The sequence below is a fragment of the Rhinoraja longicauda genome, chromosome 18, assembly GCF_053455715.1.
Source record: "Rhinoraja longicauda isolate Sanriku21f chromosome 18, sRhiLon1.1, whole genome shotgun sequence".
Lineage (NCBI taxonomy): Eukaryota > Metazoa > Chordata > Chondrichthyes > Rajiformes > Arhynchobatidae > Rhinoraja > Rhinoraja longicauda.
The window spans coordinates 42,375,582-42,395,902 of NC_135970.1; the positions used below are offsets into that span (position 1 = coordinate 42,375,582).

At 47.1% G+C, this 20,321-nt stretch overlaps 1 protein-coding gene across 1 annotated transcript in view; it reads left to right on the top strand.

The window, feature by feature from the left end:
- LOC144602185 (UPF0606 protein KIAA1549L-like) overlaps nt 1-20,321 on the top strand; it is a 145,100-nt gene that overhangs the window by 71,016 nt on the left and 53,763 nt on the right. Inside the window, exons 11-12 of the mRNA XM_078414921.1 lie at nt 2,041-2,212; nt 7,749-7,912. Of these exons, the coding sequence (XP_078271047.1) occupies nt 2,041-2,212; nt 7,749-7,912 (336 nt within the window). The remainder of the gene's footprint in view (nt 1-2,040; nt 2,213-7,748; nt 7,913-20,321) is intronic.

The window sequence follows — 20,321 nt, forward strand, 5'->3', positions numbered from 1 at the left end:
TTTGCCAACGTCCTTCAGAGAAGGAGATCTGGTGTTCTTACCTGGAATAGATTGCCTATGATTCAAGACCCACAAACCTGTTTTTTTTAGTTTGGAGATACAGTGCGGAAACAGGCCGTTTAGCCCACCGAGTCCACGCCAAATACTAGCACTAATCAACACACACTAGGGAGAATTCACAATTTTACCAAGCCAATTAACCTACAAACTTGTACGTCTTTGGAGCGTGGGAAGAAACCGGAGCTCCCGGAGAAAACTCGCGGGGAGCACGTACAATCTCTGTACGGATAGTAGCCGTGGTCAGGATCGGACCCGGGACTCTGGCGCAACGAGGCAGCAACTCTACCGCTGCATCTCCTTGGCTCTTAGCTCCTCTTCTAAACAACCTGGCAAGCGATGCATTCATTGAATCAAGGAGAAATTGAGTCAGGAAGCATGGAATCAGGCCATGACGCGACGATAAAGGGCGGCACTGTGCCAAAGTTGCTTTGTGCCACAGAATTCTTCTCACATTGATCCTACATTAAATATGCCAAAGGTTAGTTCCTCAGACAGAAACAGTTATTAACCATCCTCCGTTTGGTTGTTTGGCTTCTGTAAATTTGTAATTAGTCCCTAGTGTGTGGGGTAGTGCTGGAGCATTGGGCGGTCGCTGGTCGGCGGCACGTGTTGTCTCAAGTCTAACCTCATCCATACCGACCAAGATACCCCATCTACACTAGCCCCATTTTCCTGCATTTGGCCCATATCCCGTTAAATTTTCCTAACCATGAAACTGCCCGAAAGCCTTTTATACATTGTTGTAATACTTACCCTGGCAGCTTGTTCCATGTACTCTCTGTGCGTAAGAGTAGACCAGCTTTCCACACGCACTTTAAACCTATGCCTTCTTGTTCATTGTTCTCCTACCCTGGGAATGATTCTCTGTGCCATCACCCGGTTCATGCTCCTCATGATTTTACACACCTGCATGAGATCATCCCTCAGTTTCCGATGCGCTAAGGAATAATGTCCGAGCAGCACAACCTCTCCACTTTGCTCAGGGCCCAGAGTCCGGGAAACATCCTCACACACTTTTTCCACACTCCTACCAGCGGCACACAGGCTAAGAATAAAGGGGAGGCCATTTAAAACTGAGACACTTCATGATATTCTTCTAGAATAAGGGGGAGGCCATTTAGGTCTGAGATGAGGAAAACCCTTTTTCACCCAGAGAGTTGTGAATTTGTGGAATTCTCTGCCACAGAAAGCAGTGGAGGCCAATTCACTGAATGAATTTAAAAGAGAGTTAGGTAGAGCTCTAGGGGCTAGCGGAATCAAGGGATATGGGGAGAAGGCAGGCACGGGCTACTGATTGTGGATGATCAGCCACGATCACAATGAATGGTGGTGCTGGCTCGAAGGGCCAAATGGCCTCCTGCACCTATTTTCTATGTTTCTATGCATGTTAATGGTATCTTTCTTAAGCCTGGGTGATGAAAACTGAACACAATGCTCCAAGTGCAACCAACATCTTATACAACTGGTGGGCAGCAAGGTGGTGCAGCGGTAGAGTTGCTGCCTCACAACGCCAGAGACCTGGGTTCAATCCTGACTACGGGTGCTGTCTGTGCAGAGTTTGGACGTTCTCCCTATGACCATATGGGTTTTCTCCTGGTGCTCTGGTTTTCTCTCCCACTCCAAAGATACTCCAAAGACGTACAGTTTTGTAGGTTCATTGACTTCGGTAAAACTGTAGATTGTTCCTAGTGTAAAGGATAGTGCTAGTGTACGGTGATCACTAGTCGGTGCGGACTGGGTGGGCTGCAGGGCCTGTTCCTAGTGTAAAGGATAGTGCTAGTGTCCGGTGGTCACTGGTCGGTGCGGACTGGGTGGGCTGCAGGGCCTGTTCCTAGTGTAAAGGATAGTGCTAGTGTACGATGGTCACTGGTCGGTGCCGACTGAGTGGGCTGCAAGGCCTGTTTCTGCCTGTATGTCTCAACTAAACTAAACGGAATGCTGAGGATTGATGTTGATGGCTTGCTTTTACTTTCTCTGCAGCTGGTCAGGATTAATCGTCTCTCTGGCCCGAAGAGTCCGGCTGAGTTGACCTACTACGCTCTGGAGGATGGCAAAGCCTTGCTGGGAACGATGGCCGCCAAGATCCTGAACACAGTCGACTCGCAGTCCATGGCCTTGGAGCTCGGGTACCGCGTGCAACTCCAGGCCGAGCGTGAGTCAGCCCATCGCTTCCTCAGTGTGCAGGGATGTGCTGGGTCAGTGGGGAGGGGGTGGGTCAGTGGGGAGGGGGTGGGTCAGTGGGGAGGGGGTGGGTCAGTGGGGAGGGGACCTGGTGGGTCTGTGGGGAGGGGGTGGGTCAGAGGGGAGGGGACGTGGTGGGTCAGTGGGGAGGGGGTGGGTCAGTGGGGAGGGGACCTGGTGGGTCTGTGGGGAGGGGGTGGGTCAGAGGGGAGGGGTGGGTCAGTGGGGAGGGGGTGGGTCAGTGGGGAGGGGAGGGGTCAGTGGGGAGGGGAGGGGTCAGAGGGGAGGGGTGGGTCAGAGGGGAGGGGGTGGATCAGTGGCAAAGATACTAGAGGAGCAAGATGAACCACTCCATCGAAATCGCCTATACTGAAGTGTAGTACGCAAAGGCGCCATTTTAGTAAGCAAAACCCACCGTTGGCTCTGCCTCTCATAGTGTAATCAGTGATTTGGGGGAACAGTATGTGTGATGATACCATTAAAATGCAGAATATATCTCATCTATCAATTCACAGATTTTTGTTATTTTTCTTTTTAAATGTTTTTGTGAGTTTCTGCCTACTAAAATGGCGCCATGACATACTACGGTTTATAGGGTCGAGTGGTCTATCTCTATTATCTTTGGTCAGTGGAGAGGAGACTTAGAAACATAGAAACAACTAAAATAGATGCAGGAGTAGGCCATTCAGCCCTTCAAGCCAGCACCGCCATTCAATATGATCATGGCTGATCATCCAAAATCAGTACCCCGTCCCTGCTTTCTCCCCATATCCCTTGATTCCATTAGCACTAAGAGCTAAATCTAACTCTCTCTTAAAAACATCCAGTAAACTGGCCTGCACTGCCTTCTGTAGCAGAGAATTCCACAGATTCACAACTCTCTGGGTGAAAAAGGGTTTTCCTCATCTCAGACCTAAATGGCCTACCCCTTATTCTAGAAGAATACCATGAAGTGTCTTTGCTCCACCAGAAATGCCTCATGAATTGAGGAATCGACAGGGAATGAAGGAGGTTTAGAGGAAGCTTGAGAAAGATCAGTGTGCTTGTTAACGAGATAAAAGTGCATTACTTTTTGCAAGAATGAGAGGGGGGGGGGAACCTCATTGAAACATACAGAATAGTGAAAGGCTTGGATAGAGTGGGTGTGGAGAGGATGTTTCCACTAGTGGGAGAGTCTAGGACTAGAGGGCACAGCCTCAGAATTAAAGGACGTTCTTTTAGGAAGGGGATGAGGAGGAATTTATTTTGTCAGAGGGTGGTGAATCTGTGGAATTCATTGCCACAGAAGGCAGTGGAGGCCAAGTCAATGGATATTTTTAAGGCAGAGATAGATATATTCTTGATTAGTACAGATGTCATTGGTTATGGGGAGAAAGCAGGAGAATGGGGTTAGGAGAGAGAGATAGATCAGCCATGATTGAATGGCGGAGTAGATTTGTTTTGCCGAATGGCCTATTTCTACTCCTATCACTTATGACATGACTTATGACTCTCTGTGTTGGCAATAATCACTGCTAATTTCCTCCTGCATCTCTGCTTATGACTGTGAGTGCAATGATGGCAATAGAAATTTGGACGTATTTATTAGGATTAGAAACCAATGGAGTCTTACCTAACTGTCTGCAGAGAATAATTCAGCTTGCAAATATTTTGCAATTTCCTCTTCATTTATTTATCAATTAATTGGAACTTAATGCAATTTTGTCATTTTAGGAGACTATGATTAAATTTAGATAGACTATTGTCTTATAAATAGACCATAATGTAATTTAATTGAATGAATCCCACTGTCTTTAAGCAGTGAAGAGAATTGGGCTGCTCGATTAATGTTGTGGACTTCATCATCAGTCTCTGTCTTAGAGCAGTGTGAAATGTAAAACACTGTATTCAGAATTGCCTTTCCAGATGTTGGTTACACCAAACCAGGGTGATACTTGCTGTAAAAGACTCTTTCATCTGTCCCGTCCCATTGTTGTTAACTTCTACAAATTACATTATATAAACAAGTTGATTGGAATCGTATTCAGGAAATCATAACTCTTTGATCAGTGCGAGAGTTGACAAGCAAAGGACTAGCCAATGTAAGAGAAATTGTAAAACATTGCAGGAAAGCCCTGCAGAGTGCAAGGTTCCATTTTAGCAGCATTAAACAAGTTTTATTTGGTGAGAGACACAACCTCCACCACCCCAGTCTCCCTGCTCTTTTCTCCTACTCCATAAATTCTTACCATCTCTACTTCTCCCCCACCAACCACTGTTACCCAACTGTCTGTCCCCCATCTAGTTTCACCAACCCGCACTCCACCTCCTCACCTGGTTCCACCTTTCACCTGCCAACCCCTGCCTCACCCCTCCCCTCTACACTCAGTCCCGAGCCGAAACCTCGACCATCCCTCTTCTCCCACAGATGCCGCCTTACTTGCTGAGTTCCTCCAGAAGTTTGTTTCTTGCTCTGGATTTCAGCATCCGCTTTCTCCAATGTCTCCAGCTGAGTTTTTGCTCTGGAAAGAGAAAAACAGGTCATTGGGAATTTTCATCAAAGACCCACACCATCCTGACCATGGTCTCGCCTCGCTGCTACCATCAAAGACCCACACCATCCTGACCATGGTCTTGTCTCGCTGCTACCATCAAAGACCCACACCATCCTGACCATGGTCTCGTCTCGCTGCTGTCTGAAGAAGGGTCTCGACCCGAAACGTCACCCATTCCTTCTCTCCCGAGATGCTGCCTGACCTGCTGAGTTACTCCAGCATTTTGTGAATAAAATGACCCACACCATCCTGACCATGGTCTCGTCTCGCTGCTACCATCAATGACCCACACCATCCTGACCATGGTCTCGCCTCGCTGCTACCATCAAAGACCCACACCATCCTGACCATGGTCTCGCCTCACTGCTACCATCAATGACCCACACCATCCTGACCATGGTCTCGTCTCGCTGCTACCATTGGGAAGAAGGTACAGGTATAGAAGTGTAAAGAAGCACACCACCAGATTCAGTGACAGTTTCTTCCCAGCTGTTATCAGGCAACTGAACCATCCTGGCACAGCCAGAGGGCAGTGCTGAATGACTATCGACCTCTTTGATGACCCTCGGACTATCTTTGCTGGCTTTACCTTGCACTAAACGTTATTCCCTTATCATGTATCTGTGTAATGCAAATCGATCAATTGTAATCATGAATTGTGTTTCTGCTAACTGGTTAGCACGCAACAAAAGCTTTTCACTGCACCTCGGTACAGTCCAGATACTGTACCACAGTATCACAGTTTACAGATACAGGATAGAGAGAATAACATTTAGTGCAAGATAAAGACCGATTAAAGATAGTCGGAAGGTTTCCAGTGAGGTAGATGGTAGGACAGAACTGCTCTCTAGTTGGTTCAGTTGCCTGATGACAGCCGGGAAGAAACTGTCCCTGAATCTGGAGGTGTGCGTTTTTGCACTTCTGTACCTCGTGTCTGATGGGAGAGGGGAGAAGACGGAGTGGTGAGACTGGTCCTTGATTAATTTATTCACAAAATGCTAGAGTAACTCAGCAGGTCAGGCAGCATCTCGGGAGAGAAGGAATGGGTGACGTTTCGGGTCGAGACCCTTCTTCAGACTGATGTCGGGGGCGGGACAAAGGAAGGATATAGGTGGAGTCAGGAAGATAGAGGGAGATCTGGGAAGGAGGAGGGGAAGGGAGGGACAGAGGAACTATCTGAAGTTGGAGAAGTCGACGTTCATACCACCGGGCTGCAAACTGCCCAGGCGAAATATGAGGTGCTGTTCCTCCAATTTCCGGCGGGCCTCACTATGGCACTGGAGGAGGCCCATGACAGAGAGGTCAGACTGGGAATGGGAGGGGGAGTTAAAGTGCTGGGCCACCGGGAGATCAGTTTTGTTAATGCGGACCGAGCGCAGGTGTTCAGCGAAGCGATCGCCGAGCCTGCGCTTGGTTTCGCCGATATAAATAAGTTGACATCTAGAGCAGCGGATGCAATAGATGAGGTTGGAGGAGGTGCAGGTGAACCTCTGTCTCACCTGGAAAGACTGTTTGGGTCCTTTGATGGAGTTGAGGGGGGAGGTAAAGGGACAGGTGTTGCATCTCGTGCGGTTCCGGGGGAAAGTGCCCGGGGTTGGGGTGGTTCGGGTAGGAAGGGACGAGTGGACCAGGGAGTTACGGAGGGAACGGTCTCTGCGGAACGCAGAGAGGGGAGGGGATGGGAAGATATGGCCAGTGGTGGGGTCCCGTTGTAGGTGACGGAAATGTTGGTGGATGATATGTTGGATCCGCTGGCTGGTGGGGTGGAAGGTGAGAACGAGGGGGATCCTGTCCTTGTTGCGAGTGGGGGGAGGGGGAGCAAGAGCGGAGCTGCGGGATGTAGAAGAGACCCTAGTGAGAGCCTCATCTATAATGGAGGAGGGGAAACCCCATTTTCTGAAGAACGAGGACATCTCGGAAGCCCTAGTCTGAAACACCTCATCCCGGGCGCAGATGCGGCGTAGACGGAGGAATTGGGAGTAGGGGATAGACTTTTTGCAGGGGACCGGGTGGGAAGAAGTGTAGTCCAGATAGCAGTGCGAGTCGGTGGGCTTGTAGTAAATGTCCGTCACTAGTCTGTCTCCTGTGATGGAGATGGTGAGGTCCAGAAATGGGAGGGAGATGTCAGAGATAGTCCAGGTATATTTAAGGGCAGGATGGAAATTGGAGGTGAAGTGTATGAAGTCAGTGAGTTCTGCATGGGTGCAAGAGGTAGCACCAATGCAGTCGTCGATGTAGCGGAGGTAGAGTTCGGGGATGGGGCCAGTGTACGTCTGGAACAGGGATTGTTCGACGTACCCGACAAAGAGGCAGGCGTAGCTAGGGCCCATGCGAGTGCCCATAGCTACGCCTCTGGTTTGGAGGAAGTGGGAGGAGTCAAAGGAGAAGTACTGGTCCTTGATTATGCTGGTAGCCTTGTTCAGACAGCGTGAAGAGTAGATGGAGCAAGTGGAAGAGAGGTTGGTTTGTGATGGTCAGGGCTGCATGCACAATTCTCTGTGATTTCTTGTGGTCTTGGTTCCCAAACCAAACTTTGATGCATCCCGATAAAATGCTTTTAAAGGGCCTCTTTAGTTTAGTTTAGAGTTTAGAGATGCAGCGTTGAAACAGGCCCCTTCGGCCCACCGAGTCCACGCCGATCAACAATCACCCCATGCACTAGTTCCATCCTACACACTAGGGACAATTTACAGAGGCCAATTAACCTACAAACCTGCATGTCTGGGAGTAAACCAGAGCACCCAGAGAAAACCCACGCGGTCGCAGGGAGAACGTGCAAACTCTGTACAGACAGCACCTGTGGGCAAACCCGGGTCTCTGGCGCTGTAAGGCAGCAACTCTACCGCTCGAAAGCAGCAAGTAAGAATGTAATTGTTCCATTTTGGTACATATGACAATTCAATACCCTTGACTTGACCCTTGAGGTTTGTTCATCCTTGGCGATCAGCTCGAACCTATTTCTTCTGTCTGCAGCCGTGGTGAAGAACCCTCCCAACAACTTATGGATCATCGCGGCAGTGCTAGCTCCCGTCAGCGTTGTGACTGTGATCATCATCATCATTTCCACCGTGCTGTGTCGGAAGAACAAGAGCGAGTTAAAATCCGAGACCTTGTCCAACCTACATCAGAGAGCCAAGGTAAGCCATAATGATTCGTAAGGTCATAAGTGATAGGAGCAGAATTAGGCCATTCGGCCCATCGAGTCTACTCTGCCGTTCAATCATGGCTGATCTATCTCTCCCCAACGCCATTGTCCTGCCTACTCCCCATAACTCCTGACTCACGTACCAATCAAGAATCTACCTGTCTCTGCCTCAAAAATATCCATTGACGTGGCCTTCACGGCAATCTGTGGCAATGAATTCCACAGATTCACCACCCTCTGACTAAATTGATTGATTGAAAGATGCAGCATGGAAACAGGCCCTTCGGCCCACTGACTCCATGCTGACTATTGATCGCCCATTGGCACAAGTTCTATGTTATCCACACACTAGGGGCAAGTTATGGAGGCCCAATTAAGCGACAGACCCGCACGTCTTTCCGATGTGGGAGGAAACCGGAACATCCGGAGGAAACGCGCGGTCACAGGGGGAACGTGCAGACTCCGCACAGGCAGCCCCCGAGGTCGGTATTGAACCTGGGTCTCTGGCGCCATTGTAGCAGTGACCCAGTCCTCCTGAGACTGATACCGACTCTGTCCCCCAATCTGAGCCACCCTGACCACAAACAAGGTTAGGGGGTTTAACGAGGGAAAACGAAAGGCAAAGAGAATTGCTGGGAATTCCCAGCAGGATTGGCATCCTTGGTAGTGAGAGCAAAAGGAAGACAGCTAATTATGTGCAGTTCTGATCACTTCGCTGCAGGTTGTCATTAAGCAGGAAACGATGCAAAAAAGATTCACAAGATTGCTACCGGACTGGAGGGCTTGAATTATAAGGAGGGACTGGATAGGCCGAGCAGTCAGAAGGCTGACCTTATAGAGTATATAAAATCACGAGGGGCATACTTAAGATGGATGGTTGCAGTCTTTTCCCTCGTGCAGTGGAGTGTAAAAGTAAAGGGCATAGAAGTAAGGTGAGACGATAGATTCAAAGTGGACTTGAGGACCACACAGAGGAGGTCGTTAAGGCGGGTTACAATGTTTAAAAGACTTTTGGTCAGGTTTATGAATAGGAAAGATTTAGAGGGATAGGAGCCAAATGCAGGCAAGTGAGATTAAGAGGAAGGTACCATGATCAGCATGGACCTGTTGGGCCGAAGGGCCTGTTTCAGTTCTGTATAACTGTACAGAATAGATTAATGAAATAGATTATGTTGACTGCTAACTGTAAGGTGCATTGAAAATGACTAGCCTATTGTTATAAAAACAGTAAATGCTGGAAATACGCTTCTGGTCAGGCAGCATCAATGGAGAGAGAGATGTGATTATGAGGACTGCTTTCCTAAGGCAGTGTGAAGTGCAGATTGATTCCGTGGGGGAGAAGCTGGTTTCTGTGACGGACTGGGCTGCGTCCACAGCTCTCTACAGGTTTGTACGGTATTGGGTTGAGCAGTAACCACACCAAGCTGTGATGCATCCTCTTAGGATGCTGCACCTGCGGAAATTAGTTTAGTTTAGTTCATTGTCACTTGTACAGTGGTACGAGGTACAGTGAAAAGCTTTTTGTTGCGTGCTGTCCAGTCAGCGGAAAGACTATACATGATTACCATCGAGCCGTCCACAGTGGACAGATATAGGATAAAAGAAATAATGTACAGTGCAAGATAAAGTCCGATTATAGACAGTCCGAGGGCCTCCAATGAGGTAAATGGTAGTTCAAGATTGCTCTCTAGTTCGTGAAAGGACGGTTCAGTTGCCTGATAACAACTGGGAAGAAACTGTTCCTGAATCTGGAGGTGTGCGTTTACACACTCCTGTACTTCGTACATGATGGGAGAGGGGAGAAGAGGGAATGGCCGGGGTGAGACTGGTCCTTGATTATGCTGCTGGCCTTGCTGAGGCAGCGTGAGGTGTAGATGGAGTCAATGGTTTGTGTGACGGTCTGGGCTGCGTTCACAATTCTCTGCAAATTCTTGCGGTCTTGGATGGAGCTGTTCCCAAAGCACGATGTGATGCATCCTGATAAAATGCTTTCCATGGAGCATCTGTCGAAGTTGGTGAGAGGTGCTGGGGACAAGCCAAACTTCCTTAGCCTTCTAAGAAAGTAGAGGTGTTGATGAACTTCCTTGCCCATTGCTTTGATATGGCTGGGTCAGGATAAGTTGCTGGTGATATTTACTCCTAGGCACTTGAAGCTTTCAAGCATCTCCACTTTGGCAGCATCAATGTATAGTGGGGTATGTGTATTGCTCCACTTCCTGGTCAATGTATAGTGGGGTATGTGTATTGCTCCACTTCCTGAAGTCAATGTATAGTGGGGTATGTGTATCGCTCCACTTCCTGAAGTCAATGTATAGTGGGGTATGTGTATTGCTCCACTTCCTGAAGTCAATGATGACCTCCTTTGTCTTGGTGACATTGAGAGAAAGGTTGTTGTGTTGACACCACGTTACAAGGTTCTCAATCTCCCTCCTGTACTCCGTGTGATGATTATTTAATATAGGGCCCACTATGGTGGTGTCGTCCACAAATTTGTTGATGGAATAGCATTTGCAAATTGAATTGGTACGAGTTATTGGAGACGTGCCAAATTTCCTTAGTCTTTTGCGGAAGTCAGAATCAGAATCAGAATCGCCTTTAATTCCGTCACCCACAGTCCAACAATAAGAGCAATAAAAATAAGCACTAACACACACAATCACAAACCAACACAACACAACACAAAACAAAGAAACATCCATCACAGTGAGTCTCCTCCAGTCACCTCCTCACTGTGATGGAAGGCCAGAATGTCATTTCTCTTCCCCTGCCGTCTTCTCCCGCGGTCAGGCTGTTGAAGTTGCCACATTCCAGGCCGCGCCGGATGGTGAAAGGTCCGCAGCAGGCCGACCCAAGCCCCGCGATCCGGGGCGGGCGAGGCATTGGTGTGCTTTCTTAGCCAAAGTAAAATTGTTGGTGGTATTTACACGGAGGAACCCAAATCTCTTGACCATCTCCACTTTTGACCTTTAACAGCATGTGCCCGGTGGCTGTGTATTGGTTGTCCTGACTCTTTCTGCAAAGATTCTAGTTGTGTCTAATCCACTCACATATCTGTGTCTATCAGTGCTGGTGAACATTGGTTACCAAGAGATCTAGCCTTAACAATGGGCCTAGACATCACTTTACTCTGTAATAGTGAAATGTGGCCCATTGATATGGACACAATGGAGGGATTTGGATCTTGTGGAGATTAGTTTAACGGCATAGATATTGTGGGCTGAAGGGCCTGTTCCGTTGTACTGTTCTGTGTTCTAAATAACAGATTACAGAAGCACATTTGTCAAAATAATGTACTTTTGAAATCACAGAGATGCTACTGAATTATGCATTTTTAATATAAAAATTGGAAAGAAATCACATTCCAGGTAATTGAAAGGGAAAATATTTTTCATGCTGTTGGCAGTGACTTGCAGGACTTCAGTCTAATGCTTTTCATATTTCATGTTAGCCTATTTTCTTGGTAATTCATTGCACTGACACTTGCAAGGTGCTGCAGGGATAACATTACAGTGATGAAGTGAATCAGGTACAAATGGGAAACCAGGTTCTCTGGGAAGATAACTGGTTATCGTGGAATCGAAGGATATGATTCTTCTGATGTTGCCCGAAGCAGTTTAAAGATAATGAAGTTTGCAGAATGAACCTGCTTTAATGTAGGCAACAAGACAGCTAATTGTACATCAATAGCTCCCACAAACTGGATTGACCAGGTGATTATTTTAGATGTGAAATAAATCGACGCGGTGGCGCAGCGGTGGAGTTGCTGCCTTACAGCACCAGAGACCCAGGTTCCATCCTGACTACGGTGCTGCCTGGACGGAGTTTGTACGTTCTCCTTGTGGCCGAGTGGGTTTTCTCTGGGTACTCCGATTTCCTCCCACACTCTATTACGTGCAGGCTTGTGGGTTAATTGTCTTTGGTAAAAATTGTAAATTGTCCCTAATGTGTAGGATAGTGCTGGCACGGACTCAATGGGCCAAAGGGTCTCTTTCTGCACTGTATCTCCAAACTAAACTAAACTAAACTAAACTAAACTAAACTACACTAAATATTGGGGGCAGAACCAAGTAAGCAAGTCTGAAGAAGAGTCTCGACCCGAAACATCACCCATTCCTTCTCTCCAAAGGTGCTGACTGACCCGCTGAGTTACTCCAGCACTCTGTGAAATGTCACGTATTCCTTTTCTCCAGAGGTGCTGCCTGACCCGCTGAGTTACTCCAGCTTTTTGTGCCTATCTACAGTAAGCAATGGATCAAGTGATCATTGGTTCTTTAATATCACACGTCCCAAGGTACTTTGCGTACAGTTCTGTAGGTTATTACTACACATGTGCCCAGATTAAGTACAAGGTGTATAGATGTAGCCCACTGAGGCTTGATATTAGCGCCATTTTCAAACTGCCTTTGAGCTGGCCATAAAGGTCTGTGGTCCTGGCTGCAGAGCCTCCAGCCATCGCCTCAATCCAATCGTTCAGCGAACCATCGTCCCTCTTCTCACCCGGCCACCTTCAGCCAAATGGGATGAATGTAGGTAGCTACTTTGGTGGTCAACATAGACATGGTGGGCCAAAGGGTCTGGTTCTTTGCTTTATGACTAACCAGCCTACTTAGCTGTAAAATATGCAGTAGGTTCTTGGTGTGTCCACCTGAGAGGGCGCTTCAACTGATCACGTCTCCCAGAAGATGGTGCAGCACTCCCCTCTGTAATGTTCCAAGACTGAGCCACAGCCTCTTTAGAAGTTAGAAAACTCCCCTTGGATAGCCCCAGCATTCAGTTTCGAGTTAATTGATCGAAAGATACAGCATGGAAACAGGCCCTTCAGCCCCCCAAGTCCATGCCGACCATCGATCGCCCGTTCATACCAGTTCTACGTTATCCAACTTTCTCATCCACTCCCGACACATTAGGGGCAATTTACAGCAATCAATTAACCTCCAAACTGGCACGTCTTCAGGGTGTGGGTGGAAATCGGAACAGCTGGACGAAAACCATGCAGTCACAGGGACCTCGTGCAAATTCCACACAGACAGCACCTGAGGTCAGGTTCCAACCAAGGTCAGGTTCGAACCAATTTGGATTGTTGCATGGAGGGCCGGCATGGATTTAATGGGCAGAATGGTGTCCTCCTGGATTGCAATGGTTCTGTGACTCCAAATGAAACTATTTGCAGATGTAAAATGTGCAAGAAAAAATGATTTCAGGGGAAAAGTCACAGAGAAGGTGAGATACTAATGAGGGAAAGTGCAAATAAGCATTAATGAGTAATTTCATCAGAGATTATTGCCTGCAGCCCAGAACAGTGCCAGCAACAACAACTTCCATTTATATATCACCTTTGGCGGTGTAATCTATGGCTCAGTGCTTAACACTTCTTCCTGTCAGGAGATGTCTGCCTTAAATTACCTCCAGACACTTTAACACAAGAGTCATTGCTAACACTGCAGGCTAATGATGTTGGAAGTGTCATTGCAGCTGAGAGAATGGAGGTGAATGAACAAGATCCCACACTGGTACAAATATTCAACCATCACAGTAGCTGTGCTCTGGTCAGAGCTAGCTGATGTCACGGTGGCACAGCAGTAGAGTTGCTGCCTTACAGTGCCAGAGACCCGGGTTCCATCCTGACTACCGGTGCTGTCTGTATGGCCTTTGCACCTTCTCTCCGTGACCCACGTAGGCTTTCTCCAGGTGCTCCGATTTCTTTCCATACTCCAACGATGTATAGGTTTATTGGTTAATTGCCTTTGGTAAAATTGTACGTTGTCCTTAGTGTCAAGGATAGTGCTGGTGTACAGGGCAGTCGCGGGGTGGCGCGGACATGGTGGGATGAAGAGCCTGTTTCTGTGCTGTATCTCTAACGTTTAAAGATGCCGTGTTGCACTGGATGATCATTCAGAAACATTTCACTCAATACCTGAAGGTCGTTTTTTCCAATCAGGTCCCTGCTTTGTCTAACGGCACCACCATTCATTAAAAGTCAGATATTGTTCGCTCAACTTGTATTCAGGTGTATAAAATCATATAGAAGAATTGGTAGGGGTGAATGCACAAAGTCTTTTACCCATGGTAGACTTTGAAAATGGTGCCAATACCAGGCAAATGAAGAAGCGGAGGAGCTAGGTTCAAGGTGAGAGGAACCTGAGGGGCAACCTTTTCACCCAGTGGTGGTGGGTGTATGGAACGAGCTGCCAGAGAGCTAATATTGCCCTAGGTAGTAGAGACAGGTCAAATAATAACAGTTAGCAGACACTTGGATGGGCACATGCACAGAGAAGGTTTAGAGGGACATGAGCACTGAGACAGAGGGCGGCCATGATGGCGCAGCGGTAGAGTTGCTGCCTTGCAGCGCTTGCAGCGCCGGAGACCCGGGTTTCATCCCAACCACAGGCGCTGTCTATAAGGGGGTTGGATGTTCTCCTCGTGATCACCTGGGTTCTCGTCAAGATCTTCAGTTTCCTCCCACACTCCAAAAACGTACAGTTATGTTGGTTAATTGGCTTGGTGTATGTGTAAATTGTTCCTAGTGTGTGTAGGCTTGTGTTAGTGTGCGGGGATCGCTGGTCAGTGCAGACTCGGTGGGCCGAAGGGCCAGTTTCTGTGCTGTATCTCTAGACTAAGCTGAACAAAACTAAATGTGGACAAATGGGACTAGCTTAGATGAGGTATCGTGGTCAACATGGACATTGGGCTGAAGGGCCTGTTTCTGCGCTGTGTGATTCTATGACTCTAACCCAAACTCCATGTCATCTCAGTGTCCTAATTAAAGATAGTCAATTCAGACACATTTAGTTACACATTCAGGCAGAAACCACTGGTTGCCCAGAGGCACTTGTGTAATTTATCACGTGTAATGTTGTTCAGAAATATATAATTTAAGATTCAATAATCATTCAGTATGTATCGATTCATAAAGAACATCAACTGGATCAATATTAACTAACCGTGTCTTAACGCCACAGCTTCACATTATTTCAGTACGGGCATTCATGTTTTAGTCCTGTTTGATTTATGCATTTTTGAAATAATGTGCTTGTTTAATTATTAATAAAACCTAATTCATGTGCTGTATTTTTGAAGTACCGTGCTCAGATTTATGCCTGTTTAAATGGTAAAATGAACATGTTTAATTTACACGTTTTTGAATTACGTGCTGCTTTTCAGGAACGCAACCCTGGCATAAAATGTGAGGTACATGTATAATATTTTTTAACAAGTAGAGCATAATGATCTTGTGATTATGAGATTAGATTAGAGTGTTTAATTGTCATCTGTATCGACAGCAGAACAAAGAAATTCTCGCTTGCCGCACCTAAACAGGCCCATAAACTGAATCACGCAAAGATAATATATAATACATTAATAACCGAAATACTAAGTAACTACAATAGTGCAGAAACTAGAGTCTGTTGTGCAACCAAAAACACAGACCATAGAAAATCACAGTTGCTGAGGTTCATGTTGTGTCATGCTCAAGAGCCTGATGGTTGCAGGGAAGGAGTTGTTCTTAAACTCGGTGGTCGTGGTTTTCAGGCTCCTGTACTTTCTTCCCGATGGTGGCGGTGAAGTGAGAGTGTGGCCAGGGTGGTGTGGGCCTTTTGATCATGTTAGCTCTTGTGATATTAGTGAACAAATCATTCACAGTCATTGTTGTTTCGACAGCTAAACCCACAACTTCCATCAGTAAGGAACAGGTACATGGTTACACCATCTTCATAAGTCAAGGAGCAGAATTAGGCCATTTGGCCCATCAAGTCTACTCCGCCATTCAATCATGGCTGATCTATCTTCCCCTCTCAACCCCAATCTCCCGCCTTTTCCCCATAACTCCGGACACCCGTACTAATCAAGAACCTGTCTCCACTTTAAAACTACCCAATGACTTGGCCTCCATAGCTGTTGGTGGCAATGAATTCCTATAGATTCACCACCCTCTGATTAAAGAAATTCCTCCTTATCTCCTTTCTAATGGTACATCCTTTAATTCTGAGGCTGTGCCCTCTGGTCCGAGACTCTCCCACTAGTGGGAACATCCTCTCCACATTCACTCTATCCAAGCCTTTCACTATTCGGTAAGTTTCAGTGAGGTTCCCCCCTCTTCCTTCTAATCTCCAGCGAGTACAGGTCCAGAGACATCAAACATTCATCATATGTTAACCCAATCATTCCTGGGATCATTCTTGTAAACCTCCTCTGAACCCTCTCCAAAACCAACATATCTGAAGATGGGTCTCGACCTGAAACGTCACCCATTCCTTCTCTCCAGAGATGCTGCCTGTCCCGCTGAGTTACTCCAGCACTCTGTGAAACGTCACCCATTCCTTCTCTCCAGAGATGCTGCCTGACCCGCTGAACTACTCCAGAACTTTGTGTCTACCTATCCCTCCTCAGGTATGGGGTCCAAAACTGCTAGCTGTATTCCAAATGTGGTCCGACCAGTGCCCTATAAAGCCTCAGTATTACATCCCTGTTTTTATATTCTTATCGTCTCGAAACTTAATGCTGATCTCCCGCACATTCCCCTCCAAGTTTCCACCACCCTGACTTGCAAATACTTTGCTTGGCCTTCACCATCACTGGTTGTAAACCTGGAACTCTCTGCCCAATGGCATTGTGGAAGCACCTTCATCATGAGGACTGCAGCTGTTCAAGAAGCTGGCTTCCACCCAAGTTCAGTTAAGGATGGGTGAAATGCTGATCCCAGAACGTAACAGATGTCATGGAGTCATGGAGCCCTTCAGTCGGGTCCTGCAGCCCAGCGGGTCCACATCAATGTCCATTCACACATTTACACCAATCCTACATCGATCCCAAGAGAAATGCCGAATATTCAGACTGTGGTGAAGGATTGTCATCTAAAGATCATGACATTGGAACAGAATTAGGCCATTCGGCCCATCAAGGCTGCCTTCCCATAACGTTTGTCGCTGTAACTGAACGAGAATCTATCTATCTCAACTTTAAAAGCGCCTAATGACCTGGCCTCCACTGCTGTCTGTGCGACTCTGTATACTGTCTCGGTGTACTACTGCTGTGTACTTGTACTGTATCTTCAATGTTTATCTAGTATGCATTCGGGCAGTGGAGGAGGCTCAGGACAGAAAGGTCAGAGTGGGAATGGGAGAGATCGTGTAGGCCCAGGCGACTGAGTAAAGGCTGAACACCGATCCATGGTCTCCAGGGACGCTACCTGTCCCATTGAATTACTCCAGCACTTTGTGTCTTACCTGTACTTTTCGGCTTTGCAGTCAATATCATAGAAAAAGAATGCAGGTATTTCTGGGCATATGGACTTTTGCTTTATGAATATTCTACATTACACTGGGCTAAGTACCGTCGATTAACAAACCTGTTATTCTAACGCATAATGTGCCACTCTCTGTTCTTAGGAGTGCATCGTACCAAGATGCCTCGAATGCATTGCACACAGTGTTTTCAAAACACAAGATGTTTTGCAGGAATACATTCCTTTCTTGGGTAGCAGCTGCAGTGAGCTGTGTAATGAAACCATAAAACCAAAGGTGGGGCAATGCATAGAGCTACTGGCCCAGAGACCCTTGGTCTTTGGTCTTGACCTTGGGTGCTGTCTGTGTGGAGTTTGCACCTTCTCCCTGTAACCGTTTGGGGTTTCTTTTGGGTTCTCCCAAAGATGTGGGGGTTTGTAGGTTCACTGGCCTCTGTAAATGCCCCCTAGTGTGTAGGGAGTGGATCCAAAAATGGGATAAGAGAGAACTGGTGTGAACCTGTGGTCAGCGTGGACTCGGTGGGCCAAAGGCCCTGTTTCTAATGCTGTATCTCTACACTAAACACAATGAGGTGGGTGGAGAATGAGCCAGCTGGGCCGAATGGCCTTTTTCTGCCTCCAGTTTGTTGATGGAAAGGATAAACATGGTCTGTAGTTGGAGGATATTAATTGCCTGAGAAATTCCTATAGATTGGACATTAGTAGGAGGTCTCACAAGTTGTGTTATAAGGGACTTGGAAACATACCAAGCAACTCCAGTTAGGGGAAATGTATTGTAATTGTTTCTGCTGGCAAGAGATTCAGTAACCTGGGAATACAGATTAAATAAAACCGGCCATGAACCACATTCAAGGAAAGTTTTCACTTAACGCAGTGTGTAATGATCCAGAGTAATATCAGCTGAAAGGTAAATAGAATCTGATTCAATGGGAATGGTGGTGCAGCCTTACAGCGCCTGAGACCCGGGTTCGATCCTAACTACGGGTGCTGTCTGTACAGAGTTTGTACGTTCTCCCCGTGACCTGCCTGGGTTTTCTCCGGGATCTCTGATTTCCTCCCACACTCCAAAGATGTACAGGTTTGTAGGTTAATTGGCTTGGTAAAATTTTCAACCCTGGTTGGTGTGGACTGGTGCTAGTGTATGGGGATTGCTGGTCGTCATGGACTCGACTGGCCAAAGGGCTTGATTCTGCGCTGTACCTCGAAACTAAAGTTAGTGCCTTATTACTGCGGGAGGCGGCCCTGGGGAACAAAGGTGGACGGGCGAGGAGAAGACGGGCGAGGAGAAGGAACGATGCCCAGGGATGGAGAGGGCTGGAGGCGTGCAATAGCCTGGGGCTTGCCTGGAACAGGCACCACTCACAAGAACTGGAGCATGGACTTTGAAAATGGTGCCAAAACATGGCGCCTCTTGCATGCGGGCTCAGTAGACTGTTTCTGTACACTTGCTAATCGAGGATCAGGCATATGGCTATACGCTACTGGACAGTTTGTAAGAAAAATAATTTCACTGTATTAAGCACTTTGCACATGTGACAATAAAAGCACCATTGGGTGGGATACCGTGGCAAACTATGTTTTACTCGCTATTCCAGCAGATCATACTATGCATGCGTACATCAGGTGGTGCAAAAGAGAAAATATACCGAGTGTAGAATATAGTGTTTCATCAACAGAGAAAGTGCAGAGAAAAATGCAAGGGCTGCAACGAGGTAGATTGGAGGATTGGGAATTCATCTTTAGCTTATGAACACCAGCATAAGATCATAAATGGTAATGAGTTGGGCCAAAGGACCTGTGTCCATGTTTTCTTTATTAGTTTAGTTTGGAGATACAACACAGCCAAGTCCGCACCGACCAGCGATCCCTGCACATTAACTCAAGCCTACACACACTAGGGACCATTTACAATTATACCAAGCCAATTAACCTACAAACCTGTACATCTTTGGAGTGCGGGAAGAAACCGGAACTCCCAGAGAAACCCCACGCAGGTCACGGAGAGAACATAACGGAGAGAAACCCCACGCAGGTCACGGAGAGAACATAACAAACTCCGTATAGACACCACTCGTAATTGGATTGAACCCAGGTCTCTGGCGCTGTAAGGCAGCTACTCTATCACTGCACCACCCTGTCACCCTGTTGTGCGACTTAATGACTCTACGACGAATTGATATTTGCTGTGAGTTATTTCGCCTGCGCACAATGCTGACAAGAAGTATTCTGGCTGGAGAAATGCTTGCGAAGGAAATATTTTTAAGACTGGAGAAAACCAAAAGAGTTTTTTACAAGAGCTGGCACCGGCACAGTGGGACGAATGGCCTCCTTCAATGCGGTGGTTGTGTGGTATCTGATCAAAAGGAGATCCAATTCTCTGATATTAGTTTTAGTGTAGTTTAATATGGAGATGCAGCACGGAAACAGGCCCTTCAGCCCACTGAGTTCATGCCGACCAGCGATCCCTGTACACTAACACTATCCTGCACACACCAGAGACAATGTATGATCATACCAAGCCAATTAGCCGACAAACCTGTACTAGTTTGGAATGTGGGACGAAACCGGAGAAAACCCACGCGGGTCACGGGGAGAACGTACAAACTCCGTACTGACAGCGCCCGTAGTCGGGATGGAACCCGGGTCTCTGGCACTGTGAGGCAGCAACTCTACAGCTGCCCCTGTTGCCACAAAGTTAACCGACTGCGCATTACGTTTCTTTTCAAGTCTTCACATAAATGAGCCATAAGGCTCAAAGCATTGAGTCAGTGAGAAATTATATGCTGATGACATTCCTAATCTAACATTGAGTCTCTTTTGTAACTCTTTCCAGTGAAAGCTGACCTCTTAAGCTCTGTCATGCTAGACGGCTTCTGGCAGTGAAACAGAGAGACGAAAATCAATTGACAAATTAAATGCATTCTTTAATGCGAGTGAGGGACATAATCTTATTTAATAATTAATTGTCCCACTCTATCGGTTATGTGGCTGCATAGAGGGTGTTTCTAGTGCTATGTACACTGGTACGGTCTGTGATGTTGCTGCCTCGTAACTTGTGTTCTATCCTGACCTTCAATCTGCTCAATGTGTGGAGTTTGCATGTTCTCCCTTGGACTGTGTGGGTTTCCTCCAGGTGCTCTGGTTTCCTTCCACATCCCAA